The 19,024-nt window shown below is 50.9% G+C and overlaps 1 protein-coding gene across 1 annotated transcript; it reads left to right on the top strand.

Moving 5' to 3' along the window:
* Positions 1-900: 900 nt before the first annotated feature.
* MREG (melanoregulin) lies at positions 901-18,728 on the top strand. The gene is made up of 5 exons (XM_074829756.1): positions 901-1,062; positions 5,529-5,688; positions 15,032-15,122; positions 16,855-17,018; positions 17,389-18,728. The coding sequence occupies exons 1-5, from the start codon at positions 971-973 to the stop codon at positions 17,521-17,523; spliced, it is 642 nt and encodes a 213-aa protein (XP_074685857.1). The 5' UTR covers positions 901-970; the 3' UTR covers positions 17,524-18,728.
* Positions 18,729-19,024: the final 296 nt, after the last annotated feature.

The following is a 19,024-nucleotide window of genomic DNA, read 5'->3' as shown; positions in this document are numbered from 1 at the left end:
CTGGAAGTGTGGTGGTGTGGAGGATTGGCAAGGGGGGGGATTTCTGTTTTCTGGCCGTGCTGTGATGGCTAGTGGTGGCCCTCATGCCCCAGCTGAAACGGGCATCGAGGAGGGTGTGGGAATATGTGGGAGGGTGGAGGATGGTTCAGGGGGGTGCAGGAGGGAGCAGGAAGACACGGGGGGGGTTGGGGGTGGGAAATTGTGAGAGGGTACAGCAGGATGCAGGGGTGTTGTGTGAGGATGCAGGAGGGTACAGGATGGTGTGGGAATGTGTGTGGGGTTGCAGGAGGATGCAGGGGTGTGCAGTGGGATGCAGGAGGGCACAGGAGGGTGCAGGATGGTTCAGTTGGGTGCAGGAGGGAGCAGGAGGATGGAGGAGGGAGCAGGAAGATGCAGGGAAGCACAGGAGGGAGCAGGAGGATGTAGGGGGGTGCAGGGGGGTGTGTGAGGATGCAAGAGGGTGCAGGAGGATGTGGAGGGGTGCAGGATGGTTCAAGGGGGTGCAGGAGGGAGCAGGAGGATGTCTGAGGGTGCAGGAAGGCACGGAAGGGTGGAGGGTAGTTCAGGGGGGTGCAGGAGGGAGCAGGAGGATGCAGGGGGGTGCAAGAGCGTGCAGGAGGGCACAGGATGGTACAGGAGGGTGCAAGAGGATGTGGGAGGATGCAAGAGGGTGCAGGAGGATGCGGGGGGGGGGCGGGAAAAATGCGTGAGGATGCAGGAGGGCGCAGCAGAGAGCAGGAGGGCGCAGGGGGATCTGGCTCTGAGTCAACCCGCCCAGAGCCGCCGTGGGAGCGGCTGCTGCTGCCGGGGAAGGGCGGTGGCGGCGGGCGGGGGGGCCGCGGAGCCCGGCACTGCCCCGCTCCTTCGGCGGCGGCGCTGCGGGGCCGGGGGAGGGCCCAGCCTAGCCCAGCCCGGCCCAGCTCAGCTCGGCCCGGCCCCCCCGGCCCGGCCCGGCTCTCCGGCGGCGCCGATGGGGCTGGGGGCCTGGCTGCGCTCGCTGGGCGGCTGCTGCGGCTGCTGCGGGGGGGAGGCGGCGCCGCCCGAGAAGGAGCCCTTGCTCAGGTGAGACCCCCCCACACCTCCCCCGGCCCCTTCCCTACCCGCCCCCCAGCCCCCTTGGAGGGATGGGGCTGAGCCCCCCCCGCCGTGCGCAGGAGGAGGGATGCTCCCCACCGGAGATGGGCCCGTCCGTTGGTCCACGGCCACGCGTGGGCCCCCCCTCCGCCGCCACGGCGGCACCGCTCGCACCCCAGAGCCCTTTCCCGCAGGTTGGCTGCCCCGGCGCGTCCAGCCGAGCCCCCTTGTCCCCCAAAACAGGGGGACATCCCCTGCCCGAGCCGGGCGAGGCTCCAGAGGGATTTTCCCCCGGCAGTCTCAAGCTGCTTTCAGTTCTCTTTCCACTCGGGTTGGCCTTCCACGGGGGCCGGGCTCCTTCCCACGCCCCACGGCTGCTGCCTGCTGGGGGGGGGGGGGAGTTTCACGCTTAAGTTTTAGCGAGGAAAGCGAGAGCGGCATCTCTTCGGTGTCCCCCCTGCGCCCCTTGCCGTGGGAACCCTTCGGCTTTTGTCTTTCCACGGTGGGATTTCAATAGAGGAGGCCGAGGCGCCGAAGGAAAAAGGGGTCCCCACGTCGCTACGCGGGGTTCAGGTCCCACCGTGGGGCAGGTCTGTGCTGCGCAGAGCTCCGTTCCCAGGCTGGGGATGCTGGAAAGAGGGGGACAACGCGCTGCTGGAGCCGGCTGGGTGTGAAAGCAGCACGCACGCTGATTTCTAGAGAGCAGATTTTCCTCTCCCGCTGTCGCATCCGTCTTGCGCGCGGAGGCGTGAGGTTGTGGGGGGAATTTTCATACAGAAAGACAAAGCCCCGAGTCGTGGAGAAGAGCTGTGAGCTGTGCAAGCACATAAGGAGGTTTCCCGTGTTGCAAAACATCCCTGCGAGAGGTTTGCAGCACCTCTCCCTCCTTCCCCATCGGCCAGCCGGGGTTCTGGCCGCCGCCCGCAGCGGGTACCCCAGCTCTGGGACGGGGCAGGGATCGTGCCCTCCCTGGGTCATCGGTGGGGCAGAGGCGTTTCGAGAGGAGGGTGGGATGCTCCTGGCGTGGCCTACAGAGCTATCGCGTAATAGCAGAGCCGGCCACAGGGCTTGAAATGTCCTGATTTCGTGCTGTTAAAACAGTTACCTGAGTAATAACCATATAATCCTGATCATGGGGCCTCCAGCCCAGGAAACGGGCCGAGCACACGTGCAGGGAGGCTCCCTCCTGCTGCCTTGCCCGCCGGGGTGGCTGTCCCCCACCGGGTACCTCACTGCAATAACACGCTTTCTGCTGGCGATCCAATTAATGCTGGTGATAAGTAGGAGAGCTTGGATAAATGCTGGGCATTCGGAAGGCACCTGCTCTTGCACAAGTGTGCCAGCATAATTAATCTAACAGCCTAATCGCTGGCTTGTCCCTCTTTGGGAGGCTTTGGGCTTGTATTTCAACGCGGGGATCTTGTAAGAGCACGCTTGCTGTATTTTTATCGCAGCGTTGTTTAAAATGAATCACTTGCTTGAGATTTCAGAGCTCTTAGCTCAGTTTTAGTTTTTGAGAGCTGGTGTTGCTACCAAAATGTTGACTTCATGACTTTTCACCTTATTTTTCTCAAGCAGAGTGGTTGCAGCCTCATAAATGTGATGTGTCAAAGAAGGAAGCAGCGAGGAGGAGGTAATAGGTGTATAATTAGGTGAATATATTACCCGAGTGTATACAAGGCTGGCTGTAATCCCTGACAAGGGCAGCACTGTGTGTGGAGGTGGGGATGGAGCAGGGATGTAGGCACAGGGGCTGGGAAGAGAAACCCTGGACAAAGCCAGCGAGCCAGGCTGCTGCAGCAAAGCATCGAGGCTGCCTGGCTGTCTCTCCATGGGTGAAGGTGAGATCTGGCTCAGGTGGTGTCCTCAGGATGCAAATAAACAGAGAATTTGGGCTCCAAACCCCAAAATGAGTTTAATCGGGACTGAAATTCCCCTGGAGCAGAACTTTGTTGACGAAGCATTAGTGCTCACCATTTTCTGGATAAAGCTCAGAGTGTGAAATGGTCTGAGTCCCGCCTGGTCCCACGGAGACTCCTGTAACCTGCAAAGCAGGCTGCCATTCACGTACTCCTTTTTTTCTTCCTATTTCTTCATTTTAAGTGTTGCTTGGAAGTTCAGTGCGCTCTGGGGGTGCTCACTGTTGGCAGAGCTCTCCGTGCTTTATGGATTTGCTGACTCCTGGGCACTGCCTGCATCCCTTACAGGCTGCTGGATGCTCCGTGCCACCGTTTGGAAATAGAGATGTGTTGGGAAGTGCCTTGCAAGCTGTGGGGGAGTGGCTCGTAAAAGCTAAGGCGTGTTAGTGTTGTTGTCAAATACTGTTTTTTAAAGTAAGTCAGATGTTGAGGGTATCGGTAAGTGACTGAGTGGGAAGAAGCCTGTCAAAGGCAGGGTGGGACCGAGCTCATGCTGAGAGCACGGCTGGCTCCTCAGCGATTCCTTCCAGGCTGGGATCTGTCTGCTCCATGCTTGAAAAACTGTTTGAGCGAACCCATGACAGCTCTGGTGTAGGAATGACTGATTTATGCCATCCACACCCTCCAAGTTATGTTTGTTTGTTTGTCTTTAATGAGAGATTATAAGAGATTATCTTTTCCCTTATTACCTGCTGTTCAGGTTTTTGGTTTGTTGAAAGTCTAATTAACCTTCCTGCAGGAATGCTGATGTGAATGGGTTTTTTTCTATTTTATCTATGTGCTGGAGCTCCTCTTAGCATCTTTTTTATGGCTTGGCATCACAGATAAAGCACTGGCAGTGTTATGAGGTTTCGCTGGATGGATTCCCTGTGAAAGGAGTGGGGTTTGGGTAGCAAACAGAAGAAAGAGTGGGTTGTTCTAACAAGAAGTGAGCGGGGATTGCCACAGGGTGGCTGATGAGACTATTGGGTAAGGCCAGAAATATTTCTCCATTTGTGTTGTTCTGCTTAAGTGTCTGGACACCTTGATTAGAAACATTATGGATATCCTCTGCTAAAATTTCTCTCAGCGGAGTTAAATGACCCCATTAAAAAAATACACATCCCAGTAGCAACATAAAGCCATAAAACACAGAACTGCCACCAGTGCAGAGAAAAGCTCCTTCCCTCGGTGGGGACAGCCTTCCCAGAAGATGATGCTCTGCTTTGCTGGCTGCTAAGCAAATAAAGCCTGGAGTTCACAAGCAGGCTGAGGACGTTTCCATCCCCAAATAAAGGTGGGATTAAATGTCCTTTCTGTGCCTTGCACAAGTCCTTGCGCAGCTCAGCGCAGTGCTGTACCTCTCAGGTAGGAGCTGCTGGGGTGGGGGGCACCTGCAAGGGTTGCCTGTTTGATTCAGTAGGGTTCAGGCTGCTGGGGAGAAAATAGAGCTGCAGGGTCACACAGAAACATGGTCGTGGATGTGGGACCTCTGGAGATCATCCAGTCCAACCCCTGCTCGAGCAGGGACAGCTGGAGCACATTGCCCAGGACCGTGTCCAGTCAGGTTTTGTGGTCTCCAAGGAGACTGTACAACCTCTCTGGGCAACCTGTACCAGTGTTCACCCACCCTTCTTATAATTAAAAAGAATTTCCTATATTTCAATGTGTGTCCTATCACAGGGGAGCACTGAGAAGGGTCTACATCCATCTCCTTTGCTCCCTCCCATCAGGCACTGACACACATGGATGAGATATCCCCAAGCCATCTCTTCCCTGGGCTAACCAGCCCCAGCTCCCTCAGCAGAGGCGGCGCGTGTTTTGTCCAAAATAAAACCATGCCCAACAGCACTGCCTTTGGGGAGAAGATGGGTAGAAGCAGCTTCTTTGGCCAAGAGGCAAGTGAGAGGCGCTGTGTGGTGCCATCCCCTTGCCCGCCACTCAAGGCAGGAATTTCTTTGAGCCCTCTGCGCACAAAGCCTCGGCGGGGACAGACCGTGCCACTGGGATCTTGGCACGGCTGCAGGGTTGGCTGGTCAGAGAGAAAATACCCTCCAGAGCCGCGGGGATTTTTGAGTCTTAGTTAATTAGAACTGTTCCCACGTTAAGGTCAGAGAGGCTGGGGGGTCTTGTGCAGGGTTTGGGGTGGGAGGGCATGGTGGGGAGCAGGGCAGGGGGCTGCAGGAGCAGGAGGGAGATGTGGCCTTTCATCCTCCCAGATGGATGCTCACAGTTCCTCCACCCTAGCTGCTTAAATAATATCCGGTGTCTTTAGAAAATTTGTGTAAAAATTTAAATCAGATTTTAAAATCTGGTATCCTTTGTGGCAGCACTGCCTGGTTTGAACGTGGCTTGCGTGGTCAGGGTGCTTGCTAAGGTAAAAAACTCTGTCTGTCATCCCATTCCCCACTCTTCCTCTTCCTCCTCTCCCCCAGGCAGGACATGGGGCAGCAAGAGGGGACGCCACAGCAACGGGCACTTGACCCTGGGAAGGTAAAAGGAGGCAGCGTGATGCTGCAGTAGCTAACGCTGCCTCGCCTCTCCCTCCCTCTGCAGTAACAACAACCCCTACACCTCCTTCGGGGCCACGCTGGCACGGGACGAGGAGCAGAACCTGTGGAGCACCCCGCACGACGTGACCCACACAGAGGCGGATGACGACCGGGTGCTGTATAACATGATCGTGGTCAGGAACCAGCTGGACAAGGACTCGGAGGTGAGGTGGTGCCGTTCCTCGCACTCGGTTTCGCCGCAGACCGAGGCTCAGGGCTTTCAGCAAAGGCTTCCCTCCACCCTAGAAATTCTGTAGAATATATCTTATTTTCTAGTATAAAAAGAAGCCTTTTCCTCCTTTATAGGTAGCAGACACATCACAGTTAACAATGTGTAGCTGAAGGGCGATTGACTCCAGGTACCATAGTCCTGGAACTGGCAATAAAGAGGCAGCTTGGAGCTGTGCACTGAAAAATGGACATTTCGGGGGGGGTTGCAACAGCCAAAACAGAAGCGTTTCTGTAACATGGACGATTGCATGGCTACTGTTGAGTTTCTAGTCACTACAGTTATAGATCCATTCTCTGAATGCTGCACAGTTTAATAACTTGTAGTTAACCTAATTTATTTGAAGGCAGACCGTGTAAATTGTGTAAATGTACCTAATTGTTTGCAGGAATATACCAGTGTGTGAGTGTGGCATATTAGCAGATGTGACCTGAAGCTGGTGTAATGCCATGTTCTGCTATGGAACTGCTGGCATTTTTTACTCAGCAATGTGTAACTTTGTCTGGGAAAGCACCAGTGGTTGCACTTTGTGAAGAGGCGTAGTGCGAGCCAGTTAAATTACTAGTCTTAAAGAATAGAAAAGGCGGGGCCTAATGCAGAGGAGCTAGTTCTTTCTTCTGAAAATAAAGGCTGGAGTTCATTTCCAAGAAAGAGAAATCTCTTCCTGCTCTCTTCTTCCCTCTCTCTCTGCGGAATTGTGTACATTTGGGGAAAAAAACCCACTGCCCACCTGAAGAAATCGGTCTCCATTAGTGTTGTCCCTAAACATGTCCTTGGTTCTTCTGTAAACTCATGTGAAGTTTGACTCTAAAATGTGAAAAACTGTCCAAGTGGTGTACACATTTAAGCTGGAATGAACGGTCACCCCTGGGTGACCCCTCTGTGACCCTCCCCCCCCCCCCCCCATAGTGATGCTTTGGCAGTGCCTTTATTTAAGCAGCCGTTAAGCTGCTATAAAGACCCCAAAGTCACCCAGCACGTCTCATGTAGGCATCAAGTCCCCTCATCTGCTCCCTCACCCTCCAGGTTTGATGCTGTTATCTGGTGTGGATGCATCTGTAGCCATCTCATCCCTTGGGAAGCTCGGGGATGTCTCTGGCAGCTGAGCCAGGAGAGCCGCCCTGAGCTGGGATGCACGATGCCCTGCAAGCACCTCTACCACCATCACCCGCAAACGTGTACTGGTAGCACTGGGATCCCCAGCTCAATTTCACAGGCTGCTTTTTTTGTCTGATATTGCCCTGGTTTGGCCTTTCCAGGATCAGACTGGCGTTAGCCCTGCCTGCAGTGGCGTTTGCCCGGCAGTGGCAGGGCCTGGAGCTGAGCTGCCGCTCCAGCGATGTGTCAAGTTAAATACTCCTCTAATGGGTTATACAGCAATTATTGAGAAGCACAGAACTGGCACAGCTCTTCGCGTGGAAGGGAAAAATCATCACTGTTACATAAAGGCTGTTTTGCAGCCCTGATTTCCTTTGCTAAAGCACTTCTGTGCAAAGCAGATTTCGGTGGCCTGATTAGGAGCAGGCTATAGCAAATAGTGACACATTTTCTCCTCTCTCATTGCTTTTAAGACTTCAGAATGTTTGCATGAAAGCCTGGAGGCTTCATGCGTAATTTCAGCATGATCCCACTTCATCCAAGAGACCGCAAGACTGTAACTCTTCCTCCTGTGACAGTCTCCTTAAACCAAAAGCTAGCTCAGCTTTCACAAAAGAAGCCTTAAACTCCAGAGGTACAGCTGACATCAAAATTACAGTTTTTAAAACCTAAAAAGAGATAATGCCATCCTTGTATATAGCTGGCCAGAATCCCCTTTTCATGTTTTGGGTTTTTTTTGGTGGGGATTGAATTAATCATGGTGTTTACAATAGATGCTTTTGTAACAACATTTTCATGGCTGCATGTAACCTTTACAGCTATAACTGAAGATACCCTCTTCCCTCCCCACTGCTGTTTTCTTTACCTTGTGACTTGGGGAAGACAGGGAGCTTCATCCAGCCCAAACTGGCTGAAGGAAGTGAGGATGACTCCGTTTAGGAGGCCGTGCAGGTCTCGAGTTGTTGCAGAGCTGGGTGTACTTCGGGGCGGCGCTGGAGCTCCTCATTTCAGCCCGCACCCATTTGAGTGGCCTTTTAGCTTGATTTAGGGCTCATTATGAAGCAAGCCTCCTAAAAGCTATTATTATGTATAAAACGGTAGCATAAGTGGACGGGCTGCTAAAAAGACATCTCCCTGGGCAAGGGAGAGTTGTGTGTCAGCCTTGCTCGGGTTACAGAGGAGAGCATGTTACGGGTGAGCAGGAGAGCACTCCTGCGCCTGCTTGTCCTAAACCCAATGTGCCTGCTTGTCCTAAACCCAACACTTTCTCCCTGCCTTCAGCATATCCGTAGGGTTTTGATGGGTCTGAGCAGTCGCTGTGCCTGCCAGTGAAAAAGGAAAGTACAAAGAGCATGGGGCTTCCTCTCCACAACAAACATAAGATCACATACCCTGGTTTTTTTATGCAGTGCAATTAATAAAAAAGCCTGAGTAGTACAACATGAGGCTGACTTTGAAGAAAGCCAACACACGATACACTTGATTTGAATTATGGCACAGTGCCCTTTGCAGCTAGTGATTGCCAGCCTCTTTGCTGTCTCTCTTTCACAGCTAGGGAAACTGAGGCACAATATATAAGCCCAGCAAGCTGCTGCAGTTTCCAGCTGCAGCTTTTTCTGGGTGGCAAGACAGGGAGGGGCTTGGCTGGCAAAGGCAACATTCCTGCGTTCAGCCCTGGGTGCTGAAATGTCTCCTTACTCCAGTGAGCATTTTAGAACTAGGCCAGATTGCATTGCCCTCCCCTCCTTATGAGACTTCAGCCCTGAGAGAGAGAAAAAAAAAAAATCTAATTGCAAAAGAGCACTGGGCTGCAAAAGCTGTAATCTGCTTTGGGGGCTGCTCTGCTCTAAAGTCCCTGGGGAGCACGTGTGGATGCTGCAGGATGGGGGACAGAGGAACGGTTTTGTGTTCGTGCAGCGCACAAGCATTACGAAACCGTAGGGTCTTTTTTTTTCTCTTGGTTAAAATGGGACTGAAAGGAGAACTACTCCCTGTATTTCTGTCCTTTCATTTAACAAAGAAATTTCAGTGTGCTGTGCGTGTACTGTATGCTTTGCCATTCCCCACCTTTATCTTAGCAATTTTCTCGCACAGAGCTTTGGAAGGATCCCAAAGAGCAGGTTACTCTGTGTCATTTGTGCTTTATCTGCATGGCACCACCTCGGCCTCAAACCAGTGTCACATTTTTCTTAATCTGGCTAACACAATTCTGCTTTCCTGGGTGTTTTTTTTTTTTCTTGAAATGGTTGTTCACATAGTGACAGGGTGCTGTGAGCTCGTACGGGAGAAGTGGTGGGCCAGGATGCAGTGGTGACATCGGCACAGTGCTGGAGGTCAGTGGGCACGGTCCAGGATGGCTCTCTCCTGGCCTGGGCACCTCTGGTGTCGTGGGTAAATAAATAAACCAAACTGCATGCAAAGGGCCAGGCGCTACGACACTGAGTGCACCCTGTAGCTCAGTCAAATTTCTCTGTGTCATTCGTGGTGGGGCTGCCAGCAACTCACAGCATTGGTGTCCTCCCTCGGGGCCAGTTCCTTGCCCCCGCCATGGGGCTGGACCAACATTTGATCCACATGGAGATGTTTCTTCTCCCTGCCCCTTCCTGATGCCCCTGCTCTGGGAAATTCAGCAGCTCCAGCCCAAACTCGCTGTGACCTTAGCTTGCGTAAGGATGGCAGGGTTGCTCCACCCTGCTCCTCGCTGAACCAGGGCAGCAGGTTCTTCAAAGCAAGAACCGTGATGTCCCGGGTGTGCCCTGTTTCACGTCCCGCTCGATGCCATGTGCTGGGAGTGACAGCCCATGGGACTGCTGGTCGTGGTGGAGCCTGCTGGAGCACCCAGCGGTTGCCAAACCCACTGTGAAATAGGTAGATGAGGCAAGATTCGCTGGAGCCTCCTAAAATCGTAAGGACTGAGCAACTTGCAGCTTTGCATTTCTCTCTGCTTGAGGCCAATGAGCGCCATGTGCTTGGATGCACTTTTGGAAGTGTGGGCAAGGGAGGGCGTGTGCGGAGAAAACCAGAAAAGCTGTAGCTGAAGGGCTGGTTTAAGGGGGCTGGTAAAGCTGGTGCATCTCTTTGGAGATCAAAGCTGTCAAAGCTTTTGAAGGCTGGGGTCAACATTTCAAATATGGAAGAAAATGGTTTTTTTCTTGCTCCTGTTCTGCAGCATTGTTCAACCTGTTCGGGTATAAAGTAAAACCCTAAATCTGGAGGTGAAACGAGGACCTCTAGGAAAGCAGGATGTTGTTTAAGGTGTTGTATAGGTACAGGCCAAGTCCCTGCTCCAGCATGTATGCTGCTAGTGCGGAGGAAAGCGTTTTATGGGGATGGGGGTTTCTGTATCCGGTGTTAACAGCAAGAACTGCACTGGGCTAATGTGTGTGATGTGACAGATAACCCCCTCCATGAGGTCCCATTTATGGTGGCCCTGGTGCCTCAGTGTCTGATGGGGTGCATGGAGTTACCCCGCCACAGGCAGAGAGCCTGAGCTATTGCACACTGCTGGCTTCAGAGGGTTTAGGGCAGCTGCGCCGCGGGTCTGCGAACAGAAACTAAAGGTGGGGTTTTGTGTTATGTCCAAGGAAAAAACACTGTTCTATGGCGTGTTGTAAATGCAGTGTTTCTTTCTTCTTTTGGCTTATTGCTTTGGGGAAGGTGGGATCATAAACCCACTAGCAAAGGCATTTCCTCAGCCTGCATCTCTGCTAGGAACCTGGCTAGCAGAGCTATGCTGGCATGATCCTCCTGGCAAGCCCATTAATGAGCTGACAAGGCCTATTTTTCTTACTCCTGCTCTCCTACAGGATTATTCTTTTTTAAACACATCACAGAGAAGGTCAGTATTGCAACACACTGTTGCTGGAGCATAAAGAGGTGATGGGATTTGCCCAGGGTTGGGGATTCTGGTTGGGGAGCCCAGAACTGACCCACTTAATACATATGAAAAATGACTTCTGCATGCCTCTCTTAAAACTGAATCCAATTTAAGTTTATTCTAAGCTGAGATATCGTCGATGGTTCAATGTATGAGTGTGGGGATCTAGAGTTTGTATTTACTCAACTACTCCCAGTGGGTCCAGTCGCAGAGCCAGAGTAGGAGCATCCCTGGATGTGGTCTGGTACCTGCCTGGACTGGTATTTTGCACTCTTTCCCTGATAACTCTGTTTTGACCTCATTTCCAAAATAACTCTTGAACAGAACGGTGACACCAATTGCTTTCAAGGGAATCAAGGAGAAGGCTTTGATAGAGGATTGCTTTGGCAACATGAGGAAAGCTACCTACTAATTAGGAAATTTCCATATGAGCAGAGATGAAAAGTTGGACAGTTCTTGCCTGTTCTCTTGGCACATTTTTTCCCCAGAGCTCTTGGTTATATGCCAGCCTGGCTTATATTTCATGCCCAGCATTTCCCCACTTCCATTTGGCATTTGCAGATTTAGTATATCACACTAGAGAGTCTGGGGAAGTTTTCCAGGTAAATATTTGAAGGGCTGAACGCTCAGAGGAGAGAGGCTGCAGGGTTTTCCTGCTGCTCCCAGGATATTCTTGACTCATGCACATAGGGTTTTCTCAAGCCCCCCCGATATACGTTGTGCCTTGCTATGTAGGTTTAAAAGGGCAAAACTGGTTCTAAAAAACAGGGCTGGGAACTGCAGTGTGCTTTGGTTTCCTGTGGTTAATTGAGATTTTGTCAAAAGGGTGTTTTTCCTTAAAGAATCGATTTTGAATGCCTTGTTGGGGTGTCCCAGACCCACAGAAACACCAAGGTGTTTGGTGAAGACCAGTCTCCCATTGAGCTTTCCCAGTACTGTGTGCAAGAAGCCTCCTCACCGCTCCAGAAGTTAGATCTAACTTTGCAAGAGGCAGCACAGGGAACGGAGGTGCCCAGAAGATGCAAAATGAAGCTAAGTTTTGGGAGAGAGCTGCTTGTCCCATGCCTGCATACAGGCTCGGACACCTCGCTGGAAGGGGCTGCGGGGGGACCTGTCACACCCGCAGCGGGGTTTGGTGCGGAGCCCTGGCTGCCTGCCCCGGGGCAGCCCGGCAGCGGGTGCTGAGCAGCCTCGGCCTCGTGATGCCACACGGCCCCGCCGAAACCCAAAACGGGACGGAACGCTCCCTCCACGGGTCATGTCTTGGTGACTCACGGGACGTGCATGGGCAACACCCTCCCCGAAGTCTCTGATGTTGCCCATTCCTGTGCATGGGGAGGGCAAGCTTTGCTCTTCCTCTGCTGTGTAGTTGAAGGGAGATGCTTTTTAGAATAATTTTGGGGGTGGAAGATGCTTTTAACTTTATATCCTCATTAAAGCAACACAGAGGAGAACCCCCTGCCCACAGCATTTAGGATGTCTCTGCTACAAGGAATCACCTGGGAAAACTCGGTAGTTTCTGAGACTGATGGAGAACAGGACATGAGTCCCTTTGAGAGCTCAGCCCGTAGCTGCCCAACCTCATCCTGATAATCTCTGCTGTCTCTAGTTGCTTTTCAGTGACTGGCACCATGTACAGCATCCTCCCAGCTTTCTCTACAGAAATATAAATGCATCCAGCTCCGTGCTCCATGCTCAAAGAGAAAGAAATCCCACCAAACAAGAGGTTCACCCCCAGGCACCACTGTTAAGCATCATTTTCTGTACCAAAGATGCATACTCCCCAAATTCTTCATCAACAGAACACTGTTAGAGGTCCTCTGGGACTAAATATGCACGGTATTCACTTCCATAACGGAACACTGTAACTACGATGTACAAGAAAGCCATAACCTAGATTCCCTTCAACCAAAAATAGACAGGGGAAAACACGCTGCTGGTAATCTAGAGAAAATCAAGAGCAGCTTCCCCGCATGCTGAGCACTGCTTGCCGTTTAGCTGAGCAAGGAGTCTGGCTCGCTACTATGGGGGGTAAAGCCCTGAAAGCTGCTGCCAGGTGCCAGCAAGCCATGTTTTAGAGATAGAAACATCTTTTCCACCCCTCCCAGCTCGCTAATTCAGCAGTGTGAAGCATGCCTGGAATCAGTGGCCATCTCGATCGATTGTCTGCATTAAAGCACTTGTTTATCTCCACAGGAAGGCAGAGACATGCAGCTTATTTCCCCACCAGCACGCCCAGACTGGTTTGATGTCCTTTCTACTCATACCATGGGGTTATGAGTGGGCTGAGATGTTTCTGAGGGATCCCTGTCAGCAGGGAGCAAGGCATCATGCAGCCTTTTAACCTCTTTTTAAAAACTTTCAAGTTTGCAGTAAGCTTCCCACAGAGCTTTAACACAATAAAATCCCTTTCTTTTTTCACTGAGAGGAGCTCAGTTCCTAGCTACGAGCTGGTGTCACGGGAGAGGAGAGTCTTACCCCTGCCTCCTGTCTCTCGCAAAGGGCTGAAGAGGCGTTTGATGCCTTGTGCTGGCAGCCCGGTGCCCTCCTGTGCAAACAGTAAAGCTGTTTTCAAGTACCATTGCAGCCAAGAGAGAAACTCGCCTCTGATCGGCAGAGCTGGCTTGTTGTGAGCAGCAACACAAAGCTAAAAATGAAGGGGATTTTGCTCTTCGGGAGGATGAGTGACGCAGAGCAAGCGGCTGCAGGCGGAGTTGCATTTCCCCAGCTCTCCTGACCTGAATTCACCAGTGTCTTAACCCCACTGGCTGCTTCTTCCAAAGAGTAATCTCCAAAGGCTCCCTGCAGCTATCACCGAACAGCAAGAAAACAGGCTCGTCATTAAATTCTCTGCAGTTGTGGCATGTCAGCCAGGTTCAGGAAAAAAGCACTAAGAAATCTCCAACTCTTTATTGAATCAAGTCTTTAAGGCATCAGGTATCAGAAAAACAGCGGGATTTCTAACACACAGCTGATCTTCATGGGTATCATTTAACCCCTTTGAAACCAGCATGTCACATAGGAAAGTCCCAGGGAGATGGCACAGATTAACACCCATTTATTCTACAAGAGTCCATCTATGTAATCTGTTGCTGAGAAATGAGATTAACTAAGGTTGTGAGTGCAGGGAAGTTATCTGAGTGGTGCTATGACCCGCTGCGTGGATGCTTCTGTAAATGCACCCTTTGCAGTGTGTGCACTGGTTAAACTCAGCTAGGAAAAGTGCTCCTGGTTTTCTTGCAGAATACATGCTTTTCCACAGAAATGCATGCTCGTACAGGTGTGTTTAATAGTACTGGTATAACTTTAATAAATAACCTCAAAACCTTCCCTTTTAGACAGTGTGTCATTATGCAAATAAAGAGCTGGAGGTCAAGTGCAAGGATTTAAGCTGTATGGTTAAGTGAGGCATTAACTGCAGCAACTGGCAGTCACTAATAGTTATTATGTCAAATGACTTCATCTCAGCTCTCAACCATCCGTGTGCATCCCTCTTCTCTGCTATTTAAAATTGGGTACCCTAGCCTTTAAAAAAAGTCTATTTTTCTTGTTTTCCAGTGCCTGCTCCAGTTAAATGCCAAAGAGAGGGCTGAGCAGTTTGGAGAAGCCACTGCATGTGTGACCATACTGAGAGCCATAACTTTTTTTCAGACTTTTAGTTTCCGATGGACTGTCATCAGCTGTAAGAAAATGTGCCATGCCAGTTTGACTGCAAGGGTATGAAAATAAGGTGTTGCAATAGTTTATAGAAGGTAATTAGTAATATGTGGTCTTGCTTTCCCAAGCTGCTAAAGGCCAGATAAGGTATTTTCAAAACCTCAGGTTTTGATACTAGCAGGAGTGTCAAGGTTTGGGGTAAAGGGCTGTGGGCCAAAGACACTGAAGTCTCTCAAATGAACTACTTTTGGAAGTTCACGTTCTCCAGCCTAGGACAGCATTATGTTTTCCAGCACAGAGCTGGAATTATATTCTCCCTGTCTGACTGAGGAGACCACTTTGGTCATCAGCAATTTCTAAGCTAAATTCTGTAATTCCATTTCAAGGTAACTGGAAGCCTGGTTTGTACATGCAGAGAAGATACAGAGATGCTGTACCAAATGTCAGGCTGATATATTCTACACTGGTCAGTGTAATTTCTTCAGGGGCAACAGCAGCCTGGCCATCGACCTTCACACCGATCCCTCAGTGCCAACATCAACAGTTCAACTCTGGTTCCGTTTCTAAAAGCTGAAATTCCTAGAAAAGCAGCAGAGACCTCCCCGCATGCAAATGATTGAGTATGTCTTATCCTTTTGCTTTGCAGGAATGGCAAAAGCTCAACTATGATATTTATACCTTGCGGCAGACCCGAAAAGAAGTGAGAAGCAGGTGGAAACACATTCTGGAGGATTTAGGTAAGCTAGAGGACAAAATGATGTCATTTGTGTGGTACCAAATGAGAGGTCCCATGATGGTTGAGGATGGGAACAGCTTCACAAAATCAGGCTGGTAGAGGAGGGAGGGAGGAAGATAAAACAGGGTTGCTGAGCAATGCCATCAGGTAGCCCACACGGCAGTTGAGAGCCTGCGGGAGGCTCCCCAGAGCTCAGGCACGGGAGGAGACGGGGCCACTGTGTCTACAGGCACATCAAAAAGCCCACGAACCACAACCAGCAGGAGGGCCTTTCAAGCCCATAATAGCATGCGTGCTCATCTATTTCAAACTTCCTTGTGCAAACTTAGCAGGGATTCCTGGGAGTTCATCCTGGGTTTTTCTAAACAAGATAAGCAGGGAGAAATGAATATTCCTTTCAGATCTGAACACAGATACATCTATTTCCCTTCCTTAGCCCATGCCAGCTGATCAGAGCTAAACCACCCACTTTGTTTGCTCCTATGTGAATTTGAAATACTCGTTCACCAAATGAAATTGCTCAACAGTGGCCCTCCTACTCCTGCTATTTCCTAGCCTGCAAACAGTGAACTGCACCCACCGGTCCTGTGTGCTCAGCTGCTGCTCTTCTGGAGAAGGCAGTGGCGGGTGTGACCTGGTTTTTCCCAATGGCATCGCACACAGCGTGTGACACCCGTCCCAAGGAGACGTGCCGTACCGACACACCAGCTTGGTGACTTGCCTCGTGCTCGGGAGGGGTGGTTGGCAGCTAACGAGAGGAGGATGTGCGAGTCGAGCGTGCTTGTTGGGCTGTTCAAGGGTATTATCACTGGGAGCAAAAAGAGATGGGTATCTCAGCTGCGCCCGCCCTACCTGCCGTTCTGGCATCGGGATGGGAGGAACATTATAAACTCATAACTGGGTATCAGCGTTCATCTTCACCAAGGTACTCGCACAGCCTGTACAGACCACACACGGGAGGGATCACTTAACATCCTTACATCTCTTACTGCGCGTTGACAAAGGCTCTACCACATCTCCCTCACGTCCGCAATGGCTCCGGAGCTGTTTTGCAAAGGGTGGGGAAGCTTAAGGCCAGGGATCATTTAGCCTTAGCAAAGCTGGGTGTGCAAGCAGGTGTGATGTGAAACTTGCTATCTTCTTTTATCTAGACCTGTGCTTTAGTCATAGGACCACCTCTCTTTCCCCTATAAGTGTTTTCAGGTGAGATGCATCAGCACCAGCTCCCTGGAGCTGAACAAAGAATTAATGGTAGGCATTACATTTAAAGGTCTCTGCATTCATTCTCCTCAGATGCTGACTGCTACAGGAACAATTACCAGTGCATTCGTTACTGCCGCAGGCTTTTTATCACTGTTACCTCCCAACAACATAGGGGCGTAGTGGCTGGGGTGCTCAGAAAGCCCCACCAGCTCTGAAAGCTTTGGCAGCATCAGGAACATGAAAGAGCTGAATCAACACCCTGGGTGTGGACATTCATAAGCCTTCTCTGGAAAACCAGCAACTAACTTGCTCTGAATGCTTTTGTGACTTTTTTTCCCCACCAGCAAGCTTATACTTGCCCCAAGTGCAGACACAAAGGCTGCCTAGGGGAAACACTAGTTGGTTTTAGCATTAGGTAACGTAGCAGCCCAAGGTGGAGGGGGAATAAGGAACCTTGCAAGAGCCTGGAGGGCTCAAGGATGACCCTGCTTGCGTGTTTGACTCGTTTCTGTAACACACTTCTTTCCCAGGTTTCCAGAAGGAAGTGGACTCCCTCTTGTCGGTGACCAAACTCAGCATCATTAGCGACTCCCAGAACATGGGCAAAGCCCGGGACTTCCTGCTAAAGCTGGCTGAAGAGACAAACATCTTCCCGACCAGCTGGGAGCTTTCTGAGCGCTACCTCTTTGTGGTGGTGAGTAGCTCCAAGTGTGCCTTCCTCCCCACTGCCCCCATCTCTGCAAGTGAGCTCAGACAAAGGGGAACGGATAGGTGAATTGCTTCAGAGGACGCTCAAGTACATGGTGGCATCTGGGGCATCCCTGTCAGATGTTGTACTTGTAGCTTGGTTGTTCGGTTTCCTTGGAAATGTCAGCGCTGTAGCACCAGAAATTTGCCCCCCTGAGTTCCTTTAAGCTTGTGGAACTGGGTGCTCTTGCAGCCTGTTAATGAAGTGGGAAAAGATTAAACCTACTGCCTGGCTTAACTTAAGAGGAGGGAGGACCCTGACCCTATTGCTGCCCAAAGCAGCCCACAGTGACTGTAAAACCCTGTTGCTTTGGCAGGATCGGCTCATAGCTCTGGACGCAGCAGATGAGTTCTTCAAGATGGCCAGCGTGGTGTATCCAAAGAGACCCAGCAAGGAAAGAGTGGACGATGGCCAGAAGGCCCCACAGTGTATCTCTGTCGTGATGCCCTGAGGAACGTGACCCACTGGCGCGAGATGGACAGCAGGTTTCCTTCCCTCCGGGACCAGGCTCCTCTGCCGAGGGGTTAGCACAAGTAGTGCTGCTCCTTGTTTTCCTGCAGAGAAGCAAGTGGGCTGGCCAGAGCAAAGCGAGGAGGTCAGTGAGCCGTGCTCCACCGGGAGGGCACGGGAAGGCCAACACTGGCCCCAAGGTGCTCCCAAGCAGAAGGCAGCAAGAACTTGCAGTAGCGTAGCCCCAGTGGGAGACCGCTAGCTGAGTAGTGTGTGCAGTAGGCAGGGGGGGAACCCGCCACGCAAGGCGTTGCTACCAGTAGCTGCAAAAATTGAGATGCCTCTAGTTACAAGAGCTGTGAGGAGATACGTGTTTCCACCTTCCACTGGTACCTGCCACTGTCCCCTCCCTTGACCCTGCTAACCGGGAGGACCAGCGAGGAAGGAAAAATACCTCAGTCATTTACAACTCCATGACATTTCTCTGTGCACTGGTCCTCTTCTTCATCCCCAGCCCATGGCAGCCCCACCAGGCAGGTCGCAGGGGATTTGGCAGAGAGGCAGGAGCAGCGCGTAGCTGGGAGAGGAGTTCGTGCTGGGCGGCAGAGCCTTGGGGCAGGGTCACGGTTGGGTGCTCTATTCCCAGCCATTCATGGTTTGGAGGCGTTTGTGTTGGGGTGTGCTCAGCCTGACATCTTAAAAGAAGGTAGATTTTAGGAAGGTGCCAAGGTCAGACCTGCTGAGAATTTGACTCCTGTAATATCCTCAGATTGGTTGCCTAACGTCTTAATACATTTCTGAAAGTTTTGGTCTCAATTGCATAAAAAAACCAGACTGTAAAGCTGCATGTACTGTCAATATACACCATCCCTACTGTTAATGAGGATTTTTAATGAACATCCTTTATATCTTGGGTTTTTGACCAATAATGAGCAATAATTTTAAAACACTGGATTTGATCTTTTAAAAACAAGTGGAAGTTATTCACTGGTTACCACGTGCTGCTAAGTGGCCAGTTGAAAATGCTGGTTACATAGGACCTCCTAAAATAGCAAAACAGAGCTTTTATTTGTTTATACCTACAGTGCTTGAAAGATATATATTTATGAATTGTTTCTGTTTGTCAGTCTTCCTGGGAAATGTTTTTGTCAGCTCAGGACACCAGTGAAAACTGAGCTTAATAAACCAGACGCATTACAAAATGAACGTTTCTTACTCTCTCTGTAACCCTATTCAGGCAGCAACATTTATCTTGACTGCTGAGAGCAAAAGGGTTGGGGTATTTGTAGAGGATACACCGCTGCGGCTTGTTCTCCACAGACAATCACCCACTGACTTGCAGGAGTAGGGTCATCTAAGACCGAAGTCTTTGTAGGAGATGATGGGGATTGAATTTAATTGCAGTAAGATTTGAAGTTAGGTGCCCAGTTCGCATTCATTTCTTTTTAGCAGCGGTTCAGCTACACTTTGGAAAAGCTCCCCTGTTTTTATAGAAAGTAAAC

The sequence above is a fragment of the Strix aluco genome, chromosome 6 (assembly GCF_031877795.1).
Source record: "Strix aluco isolate bStrAlu1 chromosome 6, bStrAlu1.hap1, whole genome shotgun sequence".
Lineage (NCBI taxonomy): Eukaryota > Metazoa > Chordata > Aves > Strigiformes > Strigidae > Strix > Strix aluco.
The sequence above is the reverse complement of the archived record's forward strand: the minus strand, read 5'-3'. Positions and strand labels throughout refer to the sequence as shown.

Bases quoted from the DNA above. Each gene is read 5' to 3' on its own strand.
- MREG (XM_074829756.1), top strand. From the start codon at position 971: ATGGGGCTGGGGGCCTGGCTGCGCTCGCTGGGCGGCTGCTGCGGCTGC. The intron at 5,689-15,031 runs GTGAGGTGGTGC...TTTGCTTTGCAG, and splicing joins AGCTGGACAAGGACTCGGAG to GAATGGCAAAAGCTCAACTA. The intron at 17,019-17,388 runs GTGAGTAGCTCC...TTGCTTTGGCAG, and splicing joins AGCGCTACCTCTTTGTGGTG to GATCGGCTCATAGCTCTGGA.